Source organism: Trichechus manatus, unplaced genomic scaffold, assembly GCF_000243295.1.
Source record: "Trichechus manatus latirostris isolate Lorelei unplaced genomic scaffold, TriManLat1.0 scaffold00134, whole genome shotgun sequence".
Classification (NCBI taxonomy): Eukaryota; Metazoa; Chordata; class Mammalia; order Sirenia; family Trichechidae; genus Trichechus; species Trichechus manatus.
Window position 1 is genome coordinate 4,932,041 of NW_004444070.1, and position 20,599 is coordinate 4,952,639.

The 20,599-nt window shown below is 41.5% G+C and overlaps 1 protein-coding gene across 1 annotated transcript in view; it reads left to right on the top strand.

Moving 5' to 3' along the window:
* Nucleotides 1-9,405: 9,405 nt before the first annotated feature.
* The window catches only part of LOC111822145 (zinc finger protein 791-like), a 12,432-nt gene continuing 1,238 nt past the window's right edge, over nucleotides 9,406-20,599 (top strand). The window contains exons 1-4 of the mRNA XM_023739439.1: nucleotides 9,406-13,063; nucleotides 17,468-17,594; nucleotides 18,421-18,571; nucleotides 19,426-20,292. Coding sequence (XP_023595207.1) covers nucleotides 13,061-13,063; nucleotides 17,468-17,594; nucleotides 18,421-18,571; nucleotides 19,426-20,292 — 1,148 coding nt within the window. The 5' untranslated portion in view covers nucleotides 9,406-13,060. The remainder of the gene's footprint in view (nucleotides 13,064-17,467; nucleotides 17,595-18,420; nucleotides 18,572-19,425; nucleotides 20,293-20,599) is intronic.

The window sequence follows — 20,599 nt, forward strand, 5'->3', positions numbered from 1 at the left end:
AAGAATAATCCCTGGAGCCGCTCAGAGATCAGCAGAACTGGTGGAAGGAACACTGGAAGCAGGGCTGACTCAGTTTCAAAGGGAGGAGTCATGAACTCCTGGGTTTCAAAGGGTGCAGACATGGCCTCCTAGGTTTCAAAGAGTTAGATCTCCACGAACTCAGTTCTGGAATGTGGGGCTGCCATTCAGTTGTGCCAAGAGGATTGGTCTGCTGCCCAAAGCCGATGGGGTGGGGAATGCCATGCCCAAGGAGCAGGAGAATGGTGTCTGCCAGAGTTGAGGGGGTGTGGTCGCCATTCAGGTGGACTAGGAGAATAGGGTCACCTAAAGGCAAGGGAGCAGAGTTGCCATCCCAGTAGGCAGAAGGTGGGTCTGTAGCTCCAAGCCGAGGGAACTCTACCAAGAATCCAGAGAGCATGGCCAACACCCATAGTCTGGAAGGCGGAAACATTGCCCAGATGGTCTCAGAGAGCAGAGGATTATTTTCAAGCCTTGAGAACTCATGAAATTTGTTCTGCTGGGTTTTGGACTTGCTTGGTGCCCATTATCCCTTCGTTCCCTCTAATGTCTCCCATTTGTAATGGAAGTGTTTACCTTGTGCCTGTTCCACCATTGTCGTTTGGAAACAGATAACTTTGAGTCTAGATTTCACAGGTTTACAGATGCAAAGGAATTTTGCTCCATGTTTGATTTAGATGATTCAGAAGATGAGATTTTGGACTTGGAGTTGATTTAAGAGTTTTAGGATGGTGTGATGGGGTGAATGTGTTTAGCATGTGTTAAGGACATGAATTTTGGGGCGGGGCAAAGTGTGGCATGTTATGTATAATATTGTGTCCACGAGAAATCTGTATTGTAAATCCTAAACCCTATACCTGTGGTTGTAATTCCAGATGGGAGTGGGTTTTCTTATGTTAATGAGACAGTATTAGCGAGGGTAATATCAATCATCTTTGAAATCTCAGAAAACTTATTTGCTTAAGTCAATCTGTTGTGAGATATAAGAAGAGGAGATTAAGGAAGCAACCAAGCAAACAAGCAGAGATCGGGGAAAATAGATGCCATACCACATGAAGATTGTCAAGGATCATAGAAATGCAACCTGAGAAGAGACGAGGACGCTCCCTCAGAGCCGACAGAAAGAGAAGACGTTTCCCTGGAGGCAGCGCCCTGAATTCAGGCTTCTAGACTCCTAAACTGTGAGAAAATAAATTTATTTGTTAAAGCCACCCACTTTTGGTATTTCTGTTAACAGCAGCTCTAGATACCTAAGACGCTTCTCTTCCTTTCTTGAGATGCTCAGTACATAAGGCACAGTTTGTGCATATGTGAATAGGAGCCAAGCAAGAGGAAAAAAAAATCCATGACACCTATCACAATATATACTAACACGATGTTATTGATGAAGGTGTTGGAGTAGGCGAGCTTGAGGACCTTGGTGAGTTCACAAAAATAGCGTGGGATTTCAATGACTGCGCAGAAAGAAGGTGGCAACACAGTCGAACTCTCTGGAGAAGCCCCAGCACGCTGACAGGCCAGAGGTTTTGGATGACCGTGTAGTGCAGAGGTGACAGATAGGCACAAAGCAGTCATAGGTCATCACGGTCAGGAGCAAATAATCTAAAAGCCCAAAAACTGTGAAAAAGCACACGTGCATGTGAAACCTGCCTACATAATAACTCTTTTCTGCCTCTGGATGTTTAGCAGCATCTTTGGGGATGAAGGTGGGGGTGAAACAAATGTCAGAAAAGGACAGGTTGGAGAAGAAGAAGTACATAGGCATGGGGAGATGGCAGTCCAAGGTGATGGCCAGAAGATGAGCAGGTTCCCAAGCACAGTGGTCAGGTACACGGACAGTAAGAACCCAAAAGAATGACCTCTTCTCAGAAAGTCCCAGGAGGAGAAATACTGGAAGGCCTGTGTGGTTTCCTGGTTCCACGTCAAGGAAGTGTCTGGCACGAGAGAGGCAGAGCAACACTAAATTAACACCCAACAGGATCTCAGAAATGTCTTTAGGTTAAACCCAATATATTGATGAGATAATATATTTGCTTAATGGTCCTTTCTGTCTGTCAATTTTGGGTTTCCAAATGGTGTCATCTTCTCCTGTGCTGCCACCACTAGCTGGAAAACCTAGACTCTCAACCTAATTTTGTACCCAAAGCAGACATCATCAGTTCAACATCCTTGACATCTGATCAACAAGCCTTCCTGATCTTGGGTATATTTGCATTATTTTACAATGCGTATATAGTAATAAAAATGCATGTGTCTGTATGTAATTTCCATAAGCTATGAGGATTTCAAAAAGTTTCCACACACTTGATTGATTAAAATATAGAAGAACAAATTAGTTGTCAACCAAATTTGCATCGCACAGAGAACGCGTTGCCAAAATTGTCATTTTGTAATCTCAGAAAACTTATTTTGCTTTGATTAAAAATGATTTGAAGGCACACAAAAAGAAGACGTGTGTCAGTGAATTTTCTGAAGGCATTTGATGATATCAAAAAGCTATAAAAGACAACGGTGCAACAAGTGCAAAGCAAGAGAAAAAACCAGTGATTAATCTCATTAATTGCATATATGGGAAAACCTAAGACAAAATAACAATAAAAAGTATTCATGAATTTCTCAAGCAAAGCATGTAACATAGCCAGGTAGCATTCAACCCGAGGAAGCATTCAGCAGTTCGTATTTGCAATTTATTTGTCTAGTGGAGCACATGAGTAGGAAAAAAAAGCATACAACAACAATATAATCATCTTAATAAATGCACAAGAGAATGTATGAAAATAGTTCTGAGAAACTGAATAGGAGTGTGCTCCTCGTATATGTTAAGAAATCTTCATAGCCATCAGAGAGAAGCAAATCAAAACCACAATGAGATACCATTTCACTCCTACTAGGATGGCTAAGATAAAAATAATAATAACAAATGTTGGCAAGGATGTGGGAAAATTTGAGCCCTTACCCATTGCTGGCAGGAATGCAAAATAGTACAGCAGGTATGGAAAAGTATGGTGGCAGTTCTCAAAAAACTAAAAATAGAACTACCATATGCCCCAGCAATTCCACTCCCAGGTATATACCCAAAAGATTTGAGAGCAGAGACTTATACACCAATGTTCATTGCAGCGCTATTCACAATAGCTATATAAAGAGGGGAAATGATCATAAACCTGTCATAGGGGACCTGATGTAGAAACTAGAGGTGTTTTTTTCTGTATAAGTGAGGACTTAGTGGGTCATGAAACCCATCTCCAACTAAAGGAAGTGTCATAGCTACTTGTAACATCACCTTGGAGTCTCCAGTAACTCCTGTCTCTCTTCAATGAACTGAATGCCTGAAATCCCCTCTTCTTCCAATTCTCAAATCTCTGTTGTCTATTTGAATTTCAAATGTCCTTCCCTTCCAGCAGCACTGTCTGATCTCCTGGAAGGAAGGTAAAAATCAGTCCCATGCACATCCTGCCAGCTGCTAATCCCAGGCTTTAAATCCTGACAAATATGTTACAGAGAACAGGTTAATCCGGGGTGGGGGGGGGGAGTGGGGAGAGGGAGAGAGAAAAACATGTACGTGTGGAGGTTCATTTATCCCAGATGTTGTGAGGGCCAATCTCCACTGAGTGCGTCATCTTCACACTGATTAACAACATACAAGTGAGAGACAATGGGGTGGTGTAGGGGCTCACCTTGCCTGCTACTAAGTGCTGTCAGGGATGGACAATAGTTTACCCACAGGAAGACATGTGTGCACCGTGTGTATTCCAGTACCATCAGGAAAATGTCTCCTCCATTAATAAAATAATTCAGTGGTAATAATTCTAATCACTGTCTAATGTCTCGTGTGGTCCATGGTCCAGCAGCACCAGCACCACTTGGAAGCTTATCAGAAATGCAGGTTTTGGGGCCTCACCCCAGACCTACAGAATCAGAATCTGCATTTTAGCAAGATCCACGTTTTTTATTTGTGCAATAAAGTTTGGGAACCACTGGTGTAACATACTAAAGAGTAAATAAGGTCAGAATGATCCTGAGGCAATGGTAGATGGAAGCAAAAATGGGTTTGGGGGCTGTCATGGTTTGAATTATGTCCCCCCAAAAATATGTGTATCAATTTGGCTAGGCCATGATTCCTGGTACTGTGTGATTTTCCTGTATGTTGCAAACCTGCCTCTATGATGTTAATGTGGGAGGATGGGTGGCAGTTGTGTTAGTAAGGCAGGACTGGATCTACAAGACTGGATGGTTTCCTGAGGCAATCTCTTGAGATATAAAAGACAGAAGTGAGCAGTAAGACAGGGGGACTTTATACCATCAAGAAAGTAGTGCCAGGAGCAGAGAGGGTCCTTTGGACCGGGGTCCCTGTGCCGAGAAGCTCCTAGCCCTGGGGAACACTGATGAGAAGGCCGAGAGAGAGAAAGAAAGCCTTCCCCTGGATCTGACACCCTGAATTTGGACTTTTAGCCTACTTTACTGTAAGGAAATAAATTTCTCTTTGTTAAAACCATCCACTTGTGGTATTTCTGTTATAGCAGCACTAGACAAGTAAGACAGGGGCTTAAGTTTCCTGGATATTACTACAAATTGTGGTGTAGTACAGTCAACGATTACATAAACGGTACACAGTACGTCTTGGGTATTAATTTTAATGGGTAATTTGGGAAATAAGAAAGGGTCAAAACAGCTACTTTGGGACAATAAAGAATGTAAAAGGACAACCGGGGCCAGATACCAAACACCAGGCAAACCACTGAACCCCAGGGGCCCGAGTTAGAGTTCTCGGCGTTTCTGCACGGAAGCACTCTCCTACGCACGGTTGGTCCCTGAGACAGGAAGCGGAAGTGAGCTTCCTCGGTCGGCAGCCCGGGTGCTGTCTCTCTTGCTACGGTGTGAGGTCGGTGTGTTCCTGTCGTCGTTCGGCCCGCTTCAGTAGCCGGTGACCCGCAGCTCCTGTCCCGGGTCTGAGGGCGCTGCGCCCGCTCCCCGCGCACTCCTGGTCTCCCAGAGCCTCGGGACTTCCTGTAGCCGGGGAGCCGCCGCCGCTTGGCCGCTTCCTGCTGACTCCTCTGGGCTCTCTCGGTGCGTTCACAGGTGAGGTCGTGGGAACCCTCGCCGCGCACACTCGTGCTTCTCGGGGCAGCGGCGTCAGCGGCACAGGGAGCGCGTGAGAAATGCAGGGTCCCGGGCCTCACGGGCGCCGGGGTCGCTCGCCTGCGTCTCCGTGCCCTGCCCCCGCCTCCCGTCCGCCGCCCCCGCGCCCCTTTGTTCTCATCTGCCACCGCGCCCTAGCGCGCACACACACACACACACACACACACACACACACACACACAGTACAGTCACGTTTAGCTGCTCATCAGGCCTCGGTCAGCCGCGGTCTGTGTTCGTATTTATCTTTTATTGAGGTATTTCAGAAGGGCTGGGCAGTGTGCCAAGTACTTTGTATACTGCATCTCCTTTTATTCGCAAAACGACACCGTGAGGAGGGAGTGTTTGCGGCATTTCACAGAAGGAGTAGTGTTGGAGAAATTAAATAGCTTGCCGGTGGACAAATACCTAGTAAGTGACCGTGTCTGAACTCAAATTCAGGTCTGTTGTTATTTCTAGAGGCATAATCTTGATCACAGTCTCCTTGCCTAAAATGGCTCCTCTTTGTTTTCTGTGCTTCATCAGGCAGGACCTTTGTTAAGTGTTGCTGGTCATACAGAAATGAAGATTGTGGTGAGGAGTATATCCATCTCTTTTAAAGGTTATATGTGTTTAAGACCAATGAACAATCAAGGAACATGAGTTGGAACTAGTATGTACATTTAGGACCATGTTTATCCCAATTTCTGGAGGAAAGCGTTTAGTAAGAGGCCCATTTCAAGGAAGTTCTTTGGCTTAAGACAGACATTTTCATCATGATTGTGTGAGAAACAATACAGCCAGTCCTAGTTGGACTGATATAAAATGTGATGTTGCTCAGCCAGCTGAATGCAGGTGATGAAGGATTTACAGAGCTCATACACCCAGTGTGTGTGATCTGTGCTGCATTGGATACTGGGGATTGAACCACAATTTTTACTACAAAAGAGCCAGCCACACTTCTTAAAAGGTTGAAAGCTTTTTAGAGCACAAACCGTGCATATTCCCAGTGTCAGAACAGCAAATATTAAGAAAGAGGGGAAGATGGAAGGCTTGTGTAATGAAAGTATTCAGAATACTTCAGAAGATACTAGAGGGTCAGAGACAGTACAGTTTTCCAAAAGTACTTCATCTTTGGCAATAATTATTTTACAGAGTAAAAGAGTCAAGTAGGGAGTCCGTGGGTGGTGGGAAAGGTTCAGATTATTAGTTGAAAGTTTGGTGGTTTGAACTGACCCAGATGTGCCTTGGAAGACAGGACTGACGATCTGCTTCTGAAAGATCACAGCATTGAAAACCCTATGAAGCAAATTTAAAGTGTCTACATTTAAGTGTCCTGTTGGAGAAATCTTTGGGAATGCCAGTGCTTAATATTTTCTTTAAATGCTACTAATTATAGTTCATGTTGTATATATATAGGTTATGGAAGCAGTCTTGTCTTTTTTTGTTATTTTTTTTTTCATATGAATAACAAGGTGATCCAAATCTAATTACCTTAAAAAACCAATTCTTTACTCACTGCAGTTCCTCAAATGTGATTTTATTTCTCTAGGTCAGTACAGCCTAAGGTTGGCAAGAAATCTTATAAATACCTACTTTCCTCTCTATATCCTCATAGTATCTAAATTTCCCTCCTTTCACTTACACTCAGACCAAGAATCTAAGTCTTTTTTTAGTAGTGACATTTCATGCCATCTTTGCGTGTGTGTGGTAAAATACATATAACAAAACGATTTCCTATTTCAACCATTTTTACATACACAATTAGGCAACATTAATTACTTTCACGATGTTGTGCAAGCATCATCACTGTCAGTTTCCAAGATTTTCCATCACGCTTAGGCGAAACTCGGTGTCTCTTAAGCATTAACTCCCCTCCTCCCTTGCATCTTCCCCTAGTCACAATTTGGTCTCTATATATCTGCGTATTCTAGATGGTTAAATGGGATTGTACAATATTTGTAGTTTTGTGTCTGACTTATTTATCTTAGCATAGTGTTTTCAGGGTTCATCCATATCTTAGTAGTTATGAGAATTTCGTTTCTTTTTATGACTGACTGATACTTCATTTTCTTTATCCATGCATCTGTTGATGGGCATTTGGTTTTTTTACACTTTTTTGCTATTATGAATAGTACTGCTTGAACATTGGTGTAAAAATACCTGTTTACGTCCTTGCTTTCAAGCCTTTTCGGTATATACATGTTGTGTTAGGTATCGTTTATGCAATTTTAGACTCATAGCGACCCCATTTGACAGAGTAGAACTGTGCCATAGGGTTTTCTTGACTGTTATTTTAATGGAAGCACATCACAGGGTCTTTCTTGCAGAGGTGCCAGGTGGGTTTAAACTGCCAACCTTTTTTTATTTCTTTTAATTACATAGTTTTATTTTGTTGTTGTTGAGTATATACACAGCAAAACATACACCAGTTCAACAGTTTCTACATGTACCATTTAGTGATGTCGATTACGTTCTTCGAGTTGTGCAACCATTTTCACTTAACTTTTCTGAGTTGTTCCTCCATTAACATAAATTCCTTGCTCACTAACATTTCTATCATATGTTTTGTGTTGTTGTTGTCAATTTGATTCCACATAGATATTTCTTAAAAGAGCAGAATGCTCAAGGCAGACCTTTTTACTAGTTAAGCTAAACTACTGCTCGGTTTCAAGAAGACTTTAGGCGGTATTTTTGGTTTAAGGTTTAAAGATTATCTCAGGCCTATAGCTTCAGGGTTTCATCCAACCTTCGTGGCTTCAGGAAGCCTGGAGTCCAAGAGAATTTGAAATTCTGTTCTGCATTTTCCCCCTTTGGATCAGGATTCTTCTATGGAATTTTTGATGAAAATATTCATTAATGGTAGGCAGACAGTATCCAGTTCTTCTGTTCTCATGTGCCTTGGATGGCAGCTTGCAAGCTTTTAAGACCCCAGACACTACAGAATAAACTAAGAGGTAGAACAAAAGCAGTAAACACGTTATTAGGTCGGTTAACTGGGATGTCCCAGGAAAGCATAACCCTAAACCTCCAAACCAAGGAACCAACTCCCATGAGGTGTTTGGTTGTACATAAGCAGCCTCTGCATCTACTGTTTTTGTTGTTATTTGAACCGCCAGTCTTTTGGTTAGCAACAGAGTACTTAACCATTTGCACTATCAACGCTCCTAAAAATGGAAATTTCTGGGTCATAGAGTATTTGTATGTTTAATGTTTTGAAGAACAGCCATGCTTTTCCACAGAGGCTGAACTATTTTACAACCCACCAGCAATTTTTTCACATTCTCCCCAACTCTTACTGTTTTCCTATAGTAGCCATTCTCGTAGGAATGAGATGGTATGTCGTGTGATTTTGATTTGCATTTCCCTAATGACAAGGGCATGGAGCAGCTTTTTATGTGTTTATTGACTGCTTATCATCTTTCGTAAAATGTCCGTTCAAGTTTTTTGCCCATTTTTAAAATGGTTTGCTTATATGTTGCTGAGAGATAGACGTTCTTTCTATATCCTGGATACTAAACTCTTATGACATATATGACTCCCAAATGCAGTGAAACCTACGAAAGCCGGAACTTAAGGCAGGAACCTATCAGGGTAGGAGAACTCAAATATTTTCCAGTAAACAAGTGACCAAAAAGTAGTAAGGCTGCGCCAAACGCAGAAAAATTGCAAGACCCGGAAAAACAAGGCAGTTCTGTTGAATTCCAGCTGTTACAAGTTTCACTGTATTTTCTCCCATTCTGTAGGTTGTCAGGTTGTTGACAGAGTCCTTCGATGCAGAAGACTTTTAATTTATCTGTTTTGTCTTTTATTGATATCATATCTAAGAATCCATTGTTGAAAACTAGTGTGTACAGAAAATAAATGTGCCTCTTTTTCAAAATTGTAAACGTATTTTATGAGTCAGAAACTTCCAGAATGCGTAGAATAAAACTGATGATTAAACACCACTTGTAATTTCTACATAGGTAGAAAAATATGCTGCCTTGTATCTTTTTTTTCTCTAGAGATAGATATTCCAGAAGTTCTCCTGTTTTGCAGAGTTTCCCCTTGGAGACATGACTCATAATTAGTCACTTCATGTCAAATTCAAGCCTTCATTCAAAACTTCTGAATTTTCCTAGGTCAGAATCTCAGACTTGTTCCTCAGATCCCACCACGATATCTTTTTTTTTAGAAAAGAAAGCTTTCCAAAATTTTATTTTGATTCTGTTTGTCTCTCTCTCTCTCACCACACACACATACACACACACACACACACACACACACGCACACACACACACGCACCCCACACAGGATAGTCATTTAATTTCTTGTTCAGTAAAACTGGTTAAACCAGATGGACAGGTTAAACCATATTGGACTTTTTCTGAACTACCAAAAATGCAATTTCAGATGCTTCAACCAAATACACCTGAGTGATTACAAAGATGTAAGCAAATAACTGTAACCTATGTGGAAGTGTATAAACAGCAGTGGCACACTTAAAATAAGGGACGCCTCCACACAGGATAAGAGTCTTAACAGAGTCCTGAAAGTCAAGCAGAAAAAAAGAAACCTATCGTCCAGAAATTCACTGTACTCAGCAGCATCTGGTCTACATGAAGATCACCCAATGCACTAGTAATCCGATGTCTACTGTCAGACTTTAGACCCTATGCCATGAACCATTAATTATTTGTGAAAAGTGTAGCCCATGCCAGCACTGTGCTCTTCCTTTCCTTAGCTTGAAGCTTCAAAAGTGGGAATGCAGCCTGTTTCAGAGGTCACAGTTTGAGTCTTCGTGGCCAGCAGGAGATAGCCCACAGGTTGAGATATGGGCTCTTGGGTACCAATGGACTCAGACACCAAGCTCTTCCTATAGTCCACTTGGGACACTAATGACTGTAAGGCTCTGAAATCTAATATGTCCAAGGCAATGCTTTTAAAATTTCACGTGAACAAATCTTCTCACCTGGCTTTCCCAACCAGTAAGCGGCATCAGCCTCCATTCACTAGATTAGGGGAAATGGTCCAAGCTACCCTGAGAGGAGAGCTTCCTTGTGAAAGCAGCCTCTGAACTTTCGTCTACTTTTGTCTTGTCACAAGAAGGTACACTCTCCTCCCAGCAGCAAGAGACATATTTCACCAATGTAAACCAAGTAAGCTATCAGCCACATATAGAATAAAATCCACATATTTTATCTTGGCCAACAAGATCCTACATGTTCAGGCTTATGTATAGCTCTCTGACTAAAATTTATAACACCCTCATGTTTGATAGGCTCTTGACATATTTTTAGAAAAACCTTCAGTGATATCAAGATTTTCCCTGCCTTTCAGCCTTTGCACCAGGTATTTTTTTCTGTTTAGAGGAAAACTTTTAAACCATAGGAATTCACTAATTCTTATAATTCGGGTCTCACTTCAAATGTCACCTCAGACAGGATCCCTCCTGTCCCCTCAGTTACTCCCACTCGTGTATATTTAAATATCGTTGCAGTTTTCAGAATGAGTTAAATCCAATTTAGGTTGACATTAATCTTCGTCATATAAATACAAGCATTTTTAATTAAATGTCACCTTTGCTTTTAGCAGTTCTGCTTCCCTATGTGACAGGCTTTTAGGAAACAAACAGCTGTGAAGCTCTGCATTGTGCTCATGGCAGCTTTCACACCCTCTCTGCTGTGTTGTTTACTTAACGTTCTGGTGTGTCCACTAGAGCTGTGATGTCCACTAGCCAGATGTTGCTGTTTCAATTAAAGTTAACTAAAACTAAAAGAAAAAGTACAGTTTCTTTGTTCTGTGGTAAATAGGCACATGGGGCTAGAGACTACCATATTGGACTGTGCAGAAAGAGAACATGTCTATCTTCACAGAAAGTTCTCTTGGATAGTGCTGCTCAAGAGTATATACAACAAGTGATAATCTGTGTGTGTCCTTGATGATCAGTGCCACTGGCCAGAAGGAGCAAGAAAAGGAAATACAGTGTCTGCTCATAGATTTATAGTCTAGCATGGGAGACAGTTTTCAATAAATAATGAAAAACTAAAGACACATGATACTTGTATTAAAAAGATCTAACCCGAGAATGAGGTTAGACTGCTTGAAAAGGAAAATTATTTGAGTGAAGATTCAGAAAATTGGTCATTTCTTTAGCATGGTTGTGTAGGGCTGGTACCGTGTTGTATGGGTGGGGGTGGAAAGAGTATTACCGTTGGGAAAAATAAATGTGTAAATCCCTGAGACAGCAGAGAACCTGGTATTATCCATTCATTGATGGAAGTCAGAGATGATTAAAGCAGAGAAAACAACGTGTGGGTGGTGGGGTTTGTGTGAGTTGGATTGGAGCAGGTCACTTAGAACCAGGCTGACTTCTGTGGGTTTTTGGAAGGCCACTGGACAGCCATAGACGAGCATTAAGCATTTCCTGTGCTGCAAATAGATTTTGGAAGTGACAACCATGTTTGAATGACATCAGGCAGGAGCTTGTTATGAACAAGTTAGGGAAGACTGAGGTGGCCTAGACATGGACGCTGATTGTGGATTAGGAAGATAGCGTAGTGATATAATGTAGATGTGGATGTACGAAAGGGCATCCCTTGATAGAATGCTCATTCCTTAGGTTACAGGCTATAGACCAGTAGATACTTCTTACAGTTGAATGTCAATGTTGATAACCCCAGGATCATGTTGAAGTGTGGATTTTCTTTCAACAATTCTGGGGTGAGACTTAAGATTCTGCATACTGAACAAGCTCCAAGTTTATGCTGGAAATAATAGTGTAGAAATGATGATATGAGTTACAATTAGAGAGTGCCATTAGAGAAAATTATAAAAAGAAGGATAATGCTTAGAAGGGAAACACTGGTGTAAACTTCATGCAAGAGAGAGAACATTGACGCTGAGACCAAGAAATGAAAGAGTAGGAGTCAACATGGAGGGGGAGCAGGGTGAAAAGAAATAGGAAGAGAGGCAGGAGATGGTTCCTTAGCGATAACATAAAGATTTTCTGATTTATGGATCAATTTAATATAAGGTTGAAAGACAAAGTGTTCAGGAATCCTCCCAGATTTCTCAAAAGCTTAGTGAGTGGTGTTCTCATGGTTTGAAAATGAAAGGGGAAAAAAAACCCAGAAAACTCAAGAGGCAGAAAGAAATGTTAATTTATTGCAAAAGGAACAGAAAAAATATCGATCAAATATCACAATGATATAAATAAAATGAAAACGTTTTAAAAAGCACAATAGAAGGTTTTTTACAGCACATAATTAAAAAATAAATCAATCCTGATGAGTTCATTGTTAATACTTGAAAAATGTGTTCTTCCTTAAAAATTCATCCATGTTAATGTCAGATAACAGGGATATTTGATATCAAGGACAAAGTTACATCGATGAACCCAGAACTTCAATATTGGACCCCTGACTTCCTGGAGAAAGTCAGGTTAAAGTTTGCTGCCTGGCCAGGCCTGATTGCTTCAATGCTCTGGAATAAGTAAATTCCTCCGTGCTCTTGTTGGCAGAACGAAGAGACCCATGAAGCTGCATGAAGAATGCAGGTCTGTGCTCTGGATGGTGGAACCTGTTCTGCCTTCAGTGCAAATGCCCTCAGGGTGGACCATGGCCCTGAGCCTGAAAGCCAGAAAGTTGTGACTCCCTGCTTCTTCTACACTGTTTGCTCCCCATCCTTCTTCCATTTCAGATCTCGAGTGTGGCGCAGAAAGAACTAGGCCAGTCCAGGCAGCTGGGGGCCTAGAACGACCATCTTGCACCTCCATCTATCATAAGGAAGGATTTCAGCTGCTCAGACTGGTGTGTGGACCAGACATTATTCATCTGCTTCCAAACTTCCCAGTGCTCTGATTCCACTCCTGTCCCTCTTCCTGAAGTGGCTTCTTGGGCCTAGAGAGGACATTCCCTTAGACTTGTAGAAGCTGGAGAAGGAAATGGTAAGTTCTATGGAGAACTGGGTTATCCTTAGCATCAGTGGGGGAGGCTGGATATGAATCCTTGGGGGAGCAGCTGTGTGCTACAGGGCTTTTGTTGCAGTGAAGAAAAAGGAGGCCAAGTGGCGGAGCCCTAGGAGGCACCCTAAGGCCTTGCTCCACTGTCTCTGGGCCCTTCCTCTGTACATACGTGGCTTTTCAAGATTTGGATACCTGGTGTCACCCTCAGGTGACTCTCAGTGGTAGCATCATGGGGTGTTAATATCCCCACTCTTTGTCTTGGTGCTCTCTGTTGAATGGCAAAGTCTCCTGACCAGAATCTGAACACGGAGCAGCTCTGGCTGTGGAGGCTGAGCCCTGGCCCTCCAGAGCCTTCCTTGTCCCGTGTCTCTGAACAATGTTTTTGATTCCCCCCAGGCACGAGCATTTTGGGTCTTAAAAAGATTAAGAGGTATCCTATCAGTTTCATCATCTGTTCTAAAGTGTAAAATATCTCAGCAATTCACTGAGATTAAAAGCCAGATTCTTTTCAGTTGCCAGCAAGTTCCCCAGAAAATGACATGGCCACTGACCCCAGTCACCTCTCCAGATTCCTACACTATGTTGTACCTGTGTTGCATTCTGCTCCAGTCATGCTGGCGTTTGGCTCTTCCTAAAACATACGAGACACCTTCCCACCCTGAAGCCTGTGCTCTGGCTGTTTCCTCCTTCCAGAACAGTTTTTTCTCACAGGCATGAATTTTTTTATAGAACATATCACCAAGTGATAGTTTATATATATATTTATTTAAATTTACTGCCCCACTCAAAAAACTTATGATCCATGTTCATCTGGATATTTGTTTCGTTCACTGCTGTATTTGCTTTGCCAACATGCAGTAGGCTCTGTGTCCGTATGGCCTGAATCAATTTTAATAAATGAAGGAAGCCACAGTTAAGTGTCTGAAGGGAAGAAGTCTGAGACACAGGGCTTTGCCAGGAGAAGTAGACCCTAGTATGTATGAATTGAATATTTCCTTTGTCTCGTCTTCCTAGTATCCAGCAGGGCTCTAGATCATCTATGGTGTTATTTGAGAATAACAGCAAGAATAACAACAAAACTGATGCATATGAACAGAAATGTAGTTGTCAGGAATTTAGACTTCAAAGACAAATTGACCTGCATTGTGGCTCAGCAAATTTCCATATGGAAAACATGGATATCTGGTTGCTCTGTCCTGTGTTCTGCTCTTGGGTTGTTTTCTGATTTTATTGATTTCCTAACTGGAGGACTCCCTTTAGTATTTCTTGTAATTTTGGCTTGGTTTTTGCAAATTCTGTAAACCCCTGTTTATCTGGAAATGCCCTAATTTTGCCATCATATTTGAGAGACAGTTTTGCTGGATATATAATTCTGGGCTGGCAATTTTTTTCCTTCAGGGCTTTATATATGTCACCTCAGTGCCTTCTTGCCTGCATGGTTTCTGCTGAGTAGTCCGAGCTTAGTCTTATTGACTCTCATTTGTAGATGACTTTTCGTTTATCCATAGCCGCTCTTAAAATTCTGTCTTTGATTTTGGAAAGTTGGATTATAATATGTCTTGGTGACTTTCTTTTGGGATCTTCCTTATGTGGGGTTCAATGAGTATCTTGGATAGATATCTTCTCATCTTTGATGATATCATGGAAATTTTCTGCCAACAAATCTTCAGCAATTACCTCTGTATTTTATGTTATTCCCTAATTCTGCTACTCCAGTCACTTGTAGGTTATTTCTCTTGATAGAGTCCCACATAATTCTTAAGAGTTTATTTTTTAAAATTCTTTTATCTGATTTTTCCTCAAATAAGTTGATATCAAGTGTTTCATCTTCAATCTCACTAATTCTGACTTCTGCTGCCTCAATTCTAATCCTCTGACTTTCTATTGCGTTGTCTAATTTTGAAATTTTATTGTTTATCTTCTGGATTTCTGATTACTGTCTCTATGGATTCTTGCAGCATATTAAATTTATCATTATTCTCTTGAATAACCTTCTTAAGTTCCTCTTGCTTTGTCTGTGTGTACCTTGGCTTTTTCTGCATTTTACCTGATCTCTTGAAGAGTTCTGTATATTAATCTTTTGTATTCTGCTCCTGGTAATTCCAAGAAGTTCTCTTCCTCCAGAAAATTTATTGATTCTTTGTTTTGGGAGCTTGCTGAAGCCATTATGATCTGCCTCTTTATGTGATTCGATATTGACTGTTGTCTCCAAGCTATCAATAAGTTATTATATTTCTTTTCTTACTGTGTCCTAGCTTTTTGTTTTGTTTTGATATGCCCAAATAGGCTGCTTGCATTAGCTAGTTTAATTATTGATGCCTTTGAAGGTCTAATGTCCTGTCACTAGGAGGTTAGATCTGTTACTAAATATGTGAGCCCAGGAGTCCATTTACTTGTATGGATTCAGCTCAGGTGTCCAGGTAGTCAGTCACCAAGTGTGTGGTGCAGGCTCTCACCTACAGTCCTAGACATTCATGGGTGATTGGTGTAGGCACAGGTATCTGGCTGTAGTAGGGGGTAATGCACTGAGCAAGGCAGGGGGCCAACGGCTGCCCCTGAGTGTCTGGGAGGAAAGCATATCCTTGTTCCCTAGAGTGCATAGGTGGGGGGGTTTTGCAGCCAGACTATAAGCACCCAATGCTGTTGGCTGTAAGGACTGGGGGGCACCACTTATTCTTGGACCCTTGTCACAGATGGCTAGGTGGCATGGGTGGAGCTACCAGTCCTCAGGCCCCTGATGTGGGAAGGTGAGGAAACTGCTTAATGGGCAGAGCAGGGTCATATGTCACGAACCTGCCACTTTACAGATGAAACACAGTTAGACTTCAGGTATATACCCTGTTGTACTGTGGTAACGAGGGCATATGCTGTTGAAATGGGCCCACACAAGTCTATTCAGGGGTGAAAGGCATTCACAGTCAGTGGACCCCTTATGGCTGTGCCAAGGCAAAGGAGCTGTGCCTACTCTGAGTTACATGTGAGAAGCAAGGAGCTTGTAATTAAATGAATGTCTCTAACTTCACCGAGCTATGACCTGTTTGAAATAATGTCTGCTTCTAAGACTCATGAGATACAAATCACAGTTGCTGAATACATGGGGCATTTTATCATTATTGTATAATAAACATGAGGGTTTTTGATGACTTTAAAATGTGTAACCTGGCCCACTACAGTGGTGGAGACTTTTGGATTTTGGCCCTAGCTCAGAGTTTTTTGTGACCCCATCATACTAGAACTGATTAGAAATCATAGGCTACTCACTTCACCATTCCTTGACAAGAGGAGTCTTCTTACTCTACAGCTGCTCTGTTTTAGCCCCGAAGGTGTCTTTTAGCAGCCTTTTCTCTCCTTACAACATTAGGAAACCAACGGATTGGTGCTATTTCACAGAGATCAATCTTACACACTGGGGCATTCCAGTGGTCAGGGTTCAGGTAGTTATGGTTGGGTGCTTTCCAGGGGCTGCTAATGTGAGAGAATTCTGGAGTGGAACCTCTAGAGGGCTGGAATGTAAGTCTCCATTTCCTAGGCTTCACGGGCAATTTTACAGGTAAACCGTCCGCACTACAGCTTACTTACAAAATGAATTTTTGTTGTAAAAATTACACACAACAAAATATTTGCCGATTCAACAGTGTTTACACGTATAATTTGGTGACACTGATTACGTTTTTCATGTTTTGCAGTCATTACAAAATGGGAATTGTAACCTGTCCTCACTGAGCAAAAATAAGGGCATGCTGTTCCTGTTTCTGCAGAGGTTGTGCCCTTTATTATCTTACAGCGTTAGACTGTGTTTGTGCACCTGTCACATTGTTATCTCCTTGAGTTCAGGAAAATACGACCAGCTCGGTGCTTTGGGTTGCCAGTTTGTTTATGCTTGCTCCAGTCCTACTGTGGTTGTGAGGAGCAAAAGTAAAACTGCCATTCTGCAGTGTTTCCCAGTTGCTATACCTCGCCTTGTCTTCACCATATGCTTTAATGTTTTGTTTAGTATTCTGGTAGATCTTATGGAAGGAGATGTAATTGTTCACAAGGAAGTGAAGATCTGAATGAGCATTTCTCTAATTTGTGCTGTTTTCTAAGTGTTTTATTCCATTGAGAGAGAAGAATATGAGTGCAATTAGTCGCAATCAAACTGTAGAGAGATTATTTCAGTGTGTTGGAAGACTGTGAGACAGGATGCAGTCAGTGAGGATGTGAATGTAGTGAATGAAGGGACAAGGCTGATGGCTACACCCTAGAGTACAGCTTAGTAGAGCACAAAACCTTGTGTCAAATCCCTAAGAATTCTCAGTTCCCGTAGACTGTCAGCCTTACCCTTCATTCTTATACACATTGGAATACATGGTACCTTGCTGATCCAGAATGTGTGGGATATTTTAGGAGTCAGTAGTCATTGAGGATGTGGCTGTGGTCTTTAGCCAGGAAGAGTGGGCTTTGCTGGATCTTGCTCAACAGAAACTCTACAAAGATGTGATGATAGAAAACTTCAGAAACCTGGCCTCAGTAGGTAAGAACAGTATCCTTTTTTTCTTTTTTTTTTTTAATTCCTTTAGTGAACAAAAATATTTTACTCATTGACTTTACTCCCATATTTGGGCTGAATAATGGGAATAAATCATCAAACAAACTAGGCATGGTCCTTTGGTCTGTAGAGCTCATATATCCTGGTTTGTCCACGAACACAAAGCTCTGTGTATTACACTTAGCTTTCATTTCTCTTATGATGAAAAGACCTGAGGCTCTTTAAGTGTTGTAAATGTAAGCATTGGCTTCAGGGGTCACTTTGGGGGCACTGCAAGTATTGTATTTTGGGACCTCGTAGAGAGTATTACTGTGTTGATTACAAGTGTCACATGATTATTGTGCTGCAAATAAACTCACACCTGTCCATCTTCAGAGACCCTGAAAAGTATTGGCTTAGTGTCAAGGAGGTGTTCATTGCTCTTCACTGTCCTCCCTCATGATGTGCATTTCTCCATGAGCACCATGTCAGGTATACACATTTGTTTTCCCAGAGACAGAACTTCACAGATACCTGAGCTTTTGTAACTTTAGCAATCCTCTCACACCCGCGGTCATGGAGATGGTTTGTCTCTGTTAATGTTACATGTGTATTGGATCCAATATTTTTCTGCTTAGCTCTCCTAATTACACCTATTCATGTCACTATCACTTTAAAGGCTCATGGAAGTATTTCCTGCTATATTACTTAACCATTGCTGAAGTGCTAAAGGAGCAAAACATAGCTAAGTCTTTATTAACAGTGGTCTTTTTTCCCCTAATAATTCCTTTTTCTTTCATATTGTGAACCTCAACTTGAATTATTGGATCAGTTTCTCGAAACCTTAAGGATGGAGAAAAGTTATCCAGTGACAATATAATGGTGAGATACATGAACAGTAACACCTGGTTCTCCATGTTAGGAGAAATCTCTGAGTCGCATGGCAATAAAGATCATCATAAAAACCCAGAGAGATGTTTGAGGTGAGTGTCATTCAAACAAGAGAAAACAGTGCTTCAGGAGAAGATCCTAAGGTGTCATGACATTAAAATATACATTAATATGTTTATGTTTATATACCAAGGCTTCAAACTCGTTTGTAACAGTTCAGTAATTGCAAACATAAAGAAGAACAGCATACGCCTTGCATAGTGACCAAATCTGTTGCCTGTCGGATTTTGACCTGAGCAGGACACAATCAGTGATGCTCTTCTCAAAGATGACGGCCCACTACTGTGCTTTGAATGTTGCTCTTCACAGTCCTGCCAGTAATCCAATGTTCCTGCAGCAGGTTTGTGAAAATTTTGGGATCCATGCAGGAGATAGGATTGACAGGAATGTGGGGAGCAACCCACCGGGAAAGCTGTGCAATTGGCTGCCATCTTTGAGCAGGGCTCTGCTGTTTGTTTACAACATGGGTTGTAATCCGATGGGCAACAGATATGTAACACGATCCTGCCCTCATTTATGCTGTCAATTTCTGAACCATATGAACTGGTTCAAAGCCTTCATGTGTGTATGCATATATAAATATATATATATGTACATACATATAAATTATTACATGTATAAATTTAGCTGTAAACTTAAGTGTTCGTAGAGTTTACATTTTTATAAATGTGTGTTAGACATTGAGTATTTGAAACATATTTCACTTAGACACAATGATCAGAAAGCCTCATATTTTAGAAAAACAGTGACAGTTATGCTAGTATTTCTGCAGGATTATTTGATCTATGAAACAAGAGAACAGTCAGCAAAAACTGTGTTTACTGTTTTTGGTAATGGTGAAGTGGAAACAATTTATTTCTGGCAACATGTTGCCTATTTTTAACAGAAATCATACAGTAGAAAAGCTCTGTGGAAATAATGAAGGCAATCAGTGTGGGAAAACCTTCAGCCAGATTCTAAATCTTACTGTGCTGAAAAAAAACCCTACAGAAGTGAATCCTTTTGAATGCTCTGAGTGTGAGAAAGCCTTCACGGATCCCTCATCACATAACCATCATACCAGATGTAACACTGGATGCGTTACCTGTCAGATTATTGCATGTGAAGAAACCTGCAGTGGTACCACTCCTGTGAGAACTCTTAATGGAAAGAAACCCCATAAATGTGAGGTATGTGGGAAGGACTTCATTTGTTTCTCAACCCTTAAGAATTCCGTGACAACACTCACTAGTGAGAAACAGTATAATTGTAATGATTGTGGGAAAGATTTCTGTATTTTCTCATCGTTTTGGACACGTGTTAGAGGTCATAAGGGTGAACGTAAAGAATGTTGTAAAACCTGTAGTCGTCCTTTATCCCTCATTTTACGTAACAGAGATAAGCCTTATGAATGTAAGGACTGTGGGAAAGCCTTTAATTGGCCCTCACGCCTCACTACACATATGCGAACACACAGTGGAGAGAAGCGTTACGAATGTAAGGAATGTGGAAAAACCTTTAGTTGGCCCTCAGCCCTCACTGCACATTTAAGAACCCACAGTGGAGAGAGGCCTTATGAATGTATGGAATGTGGGAAAGCCTTTAGTTGTACCTCAGCCCTCACTGCACATGTAAGAACTCACAGTGGAGAGAGGCCTTACAAATGTAAGGAATGTGGGAAAGCCTTTAGTCAGTCATCACACCGCACTGAACATATGCGAACTCACAGTGGAGAGAGGCCTTATGAGTGTAAGGAATGTGGGAAAGCCTTTAGGTGTTACTCATATCTCACTTCACATATAAGAATTCACAGTGGAGCGAGGCCTTATGAATGTAAGGAATGTGGGAAAGCCTTTAGTTGGCCCTCATGCCTCACTACACATATGCGAACACACAATGGAGAGAAGCCTTATGAATGTAAGGAATGCGGGAAAGCCTTTAGTTGGCCATCACGGCTCACTACACATATGCGAACTCACAGTGGAGAGAGGCCTTATGAATGTAAGGAATGTGGGAAAGCCTTTAGTCAATCAGCACACCTCACTAACCATATAAGAACTCACAATGGGCAGAGGCCTTAT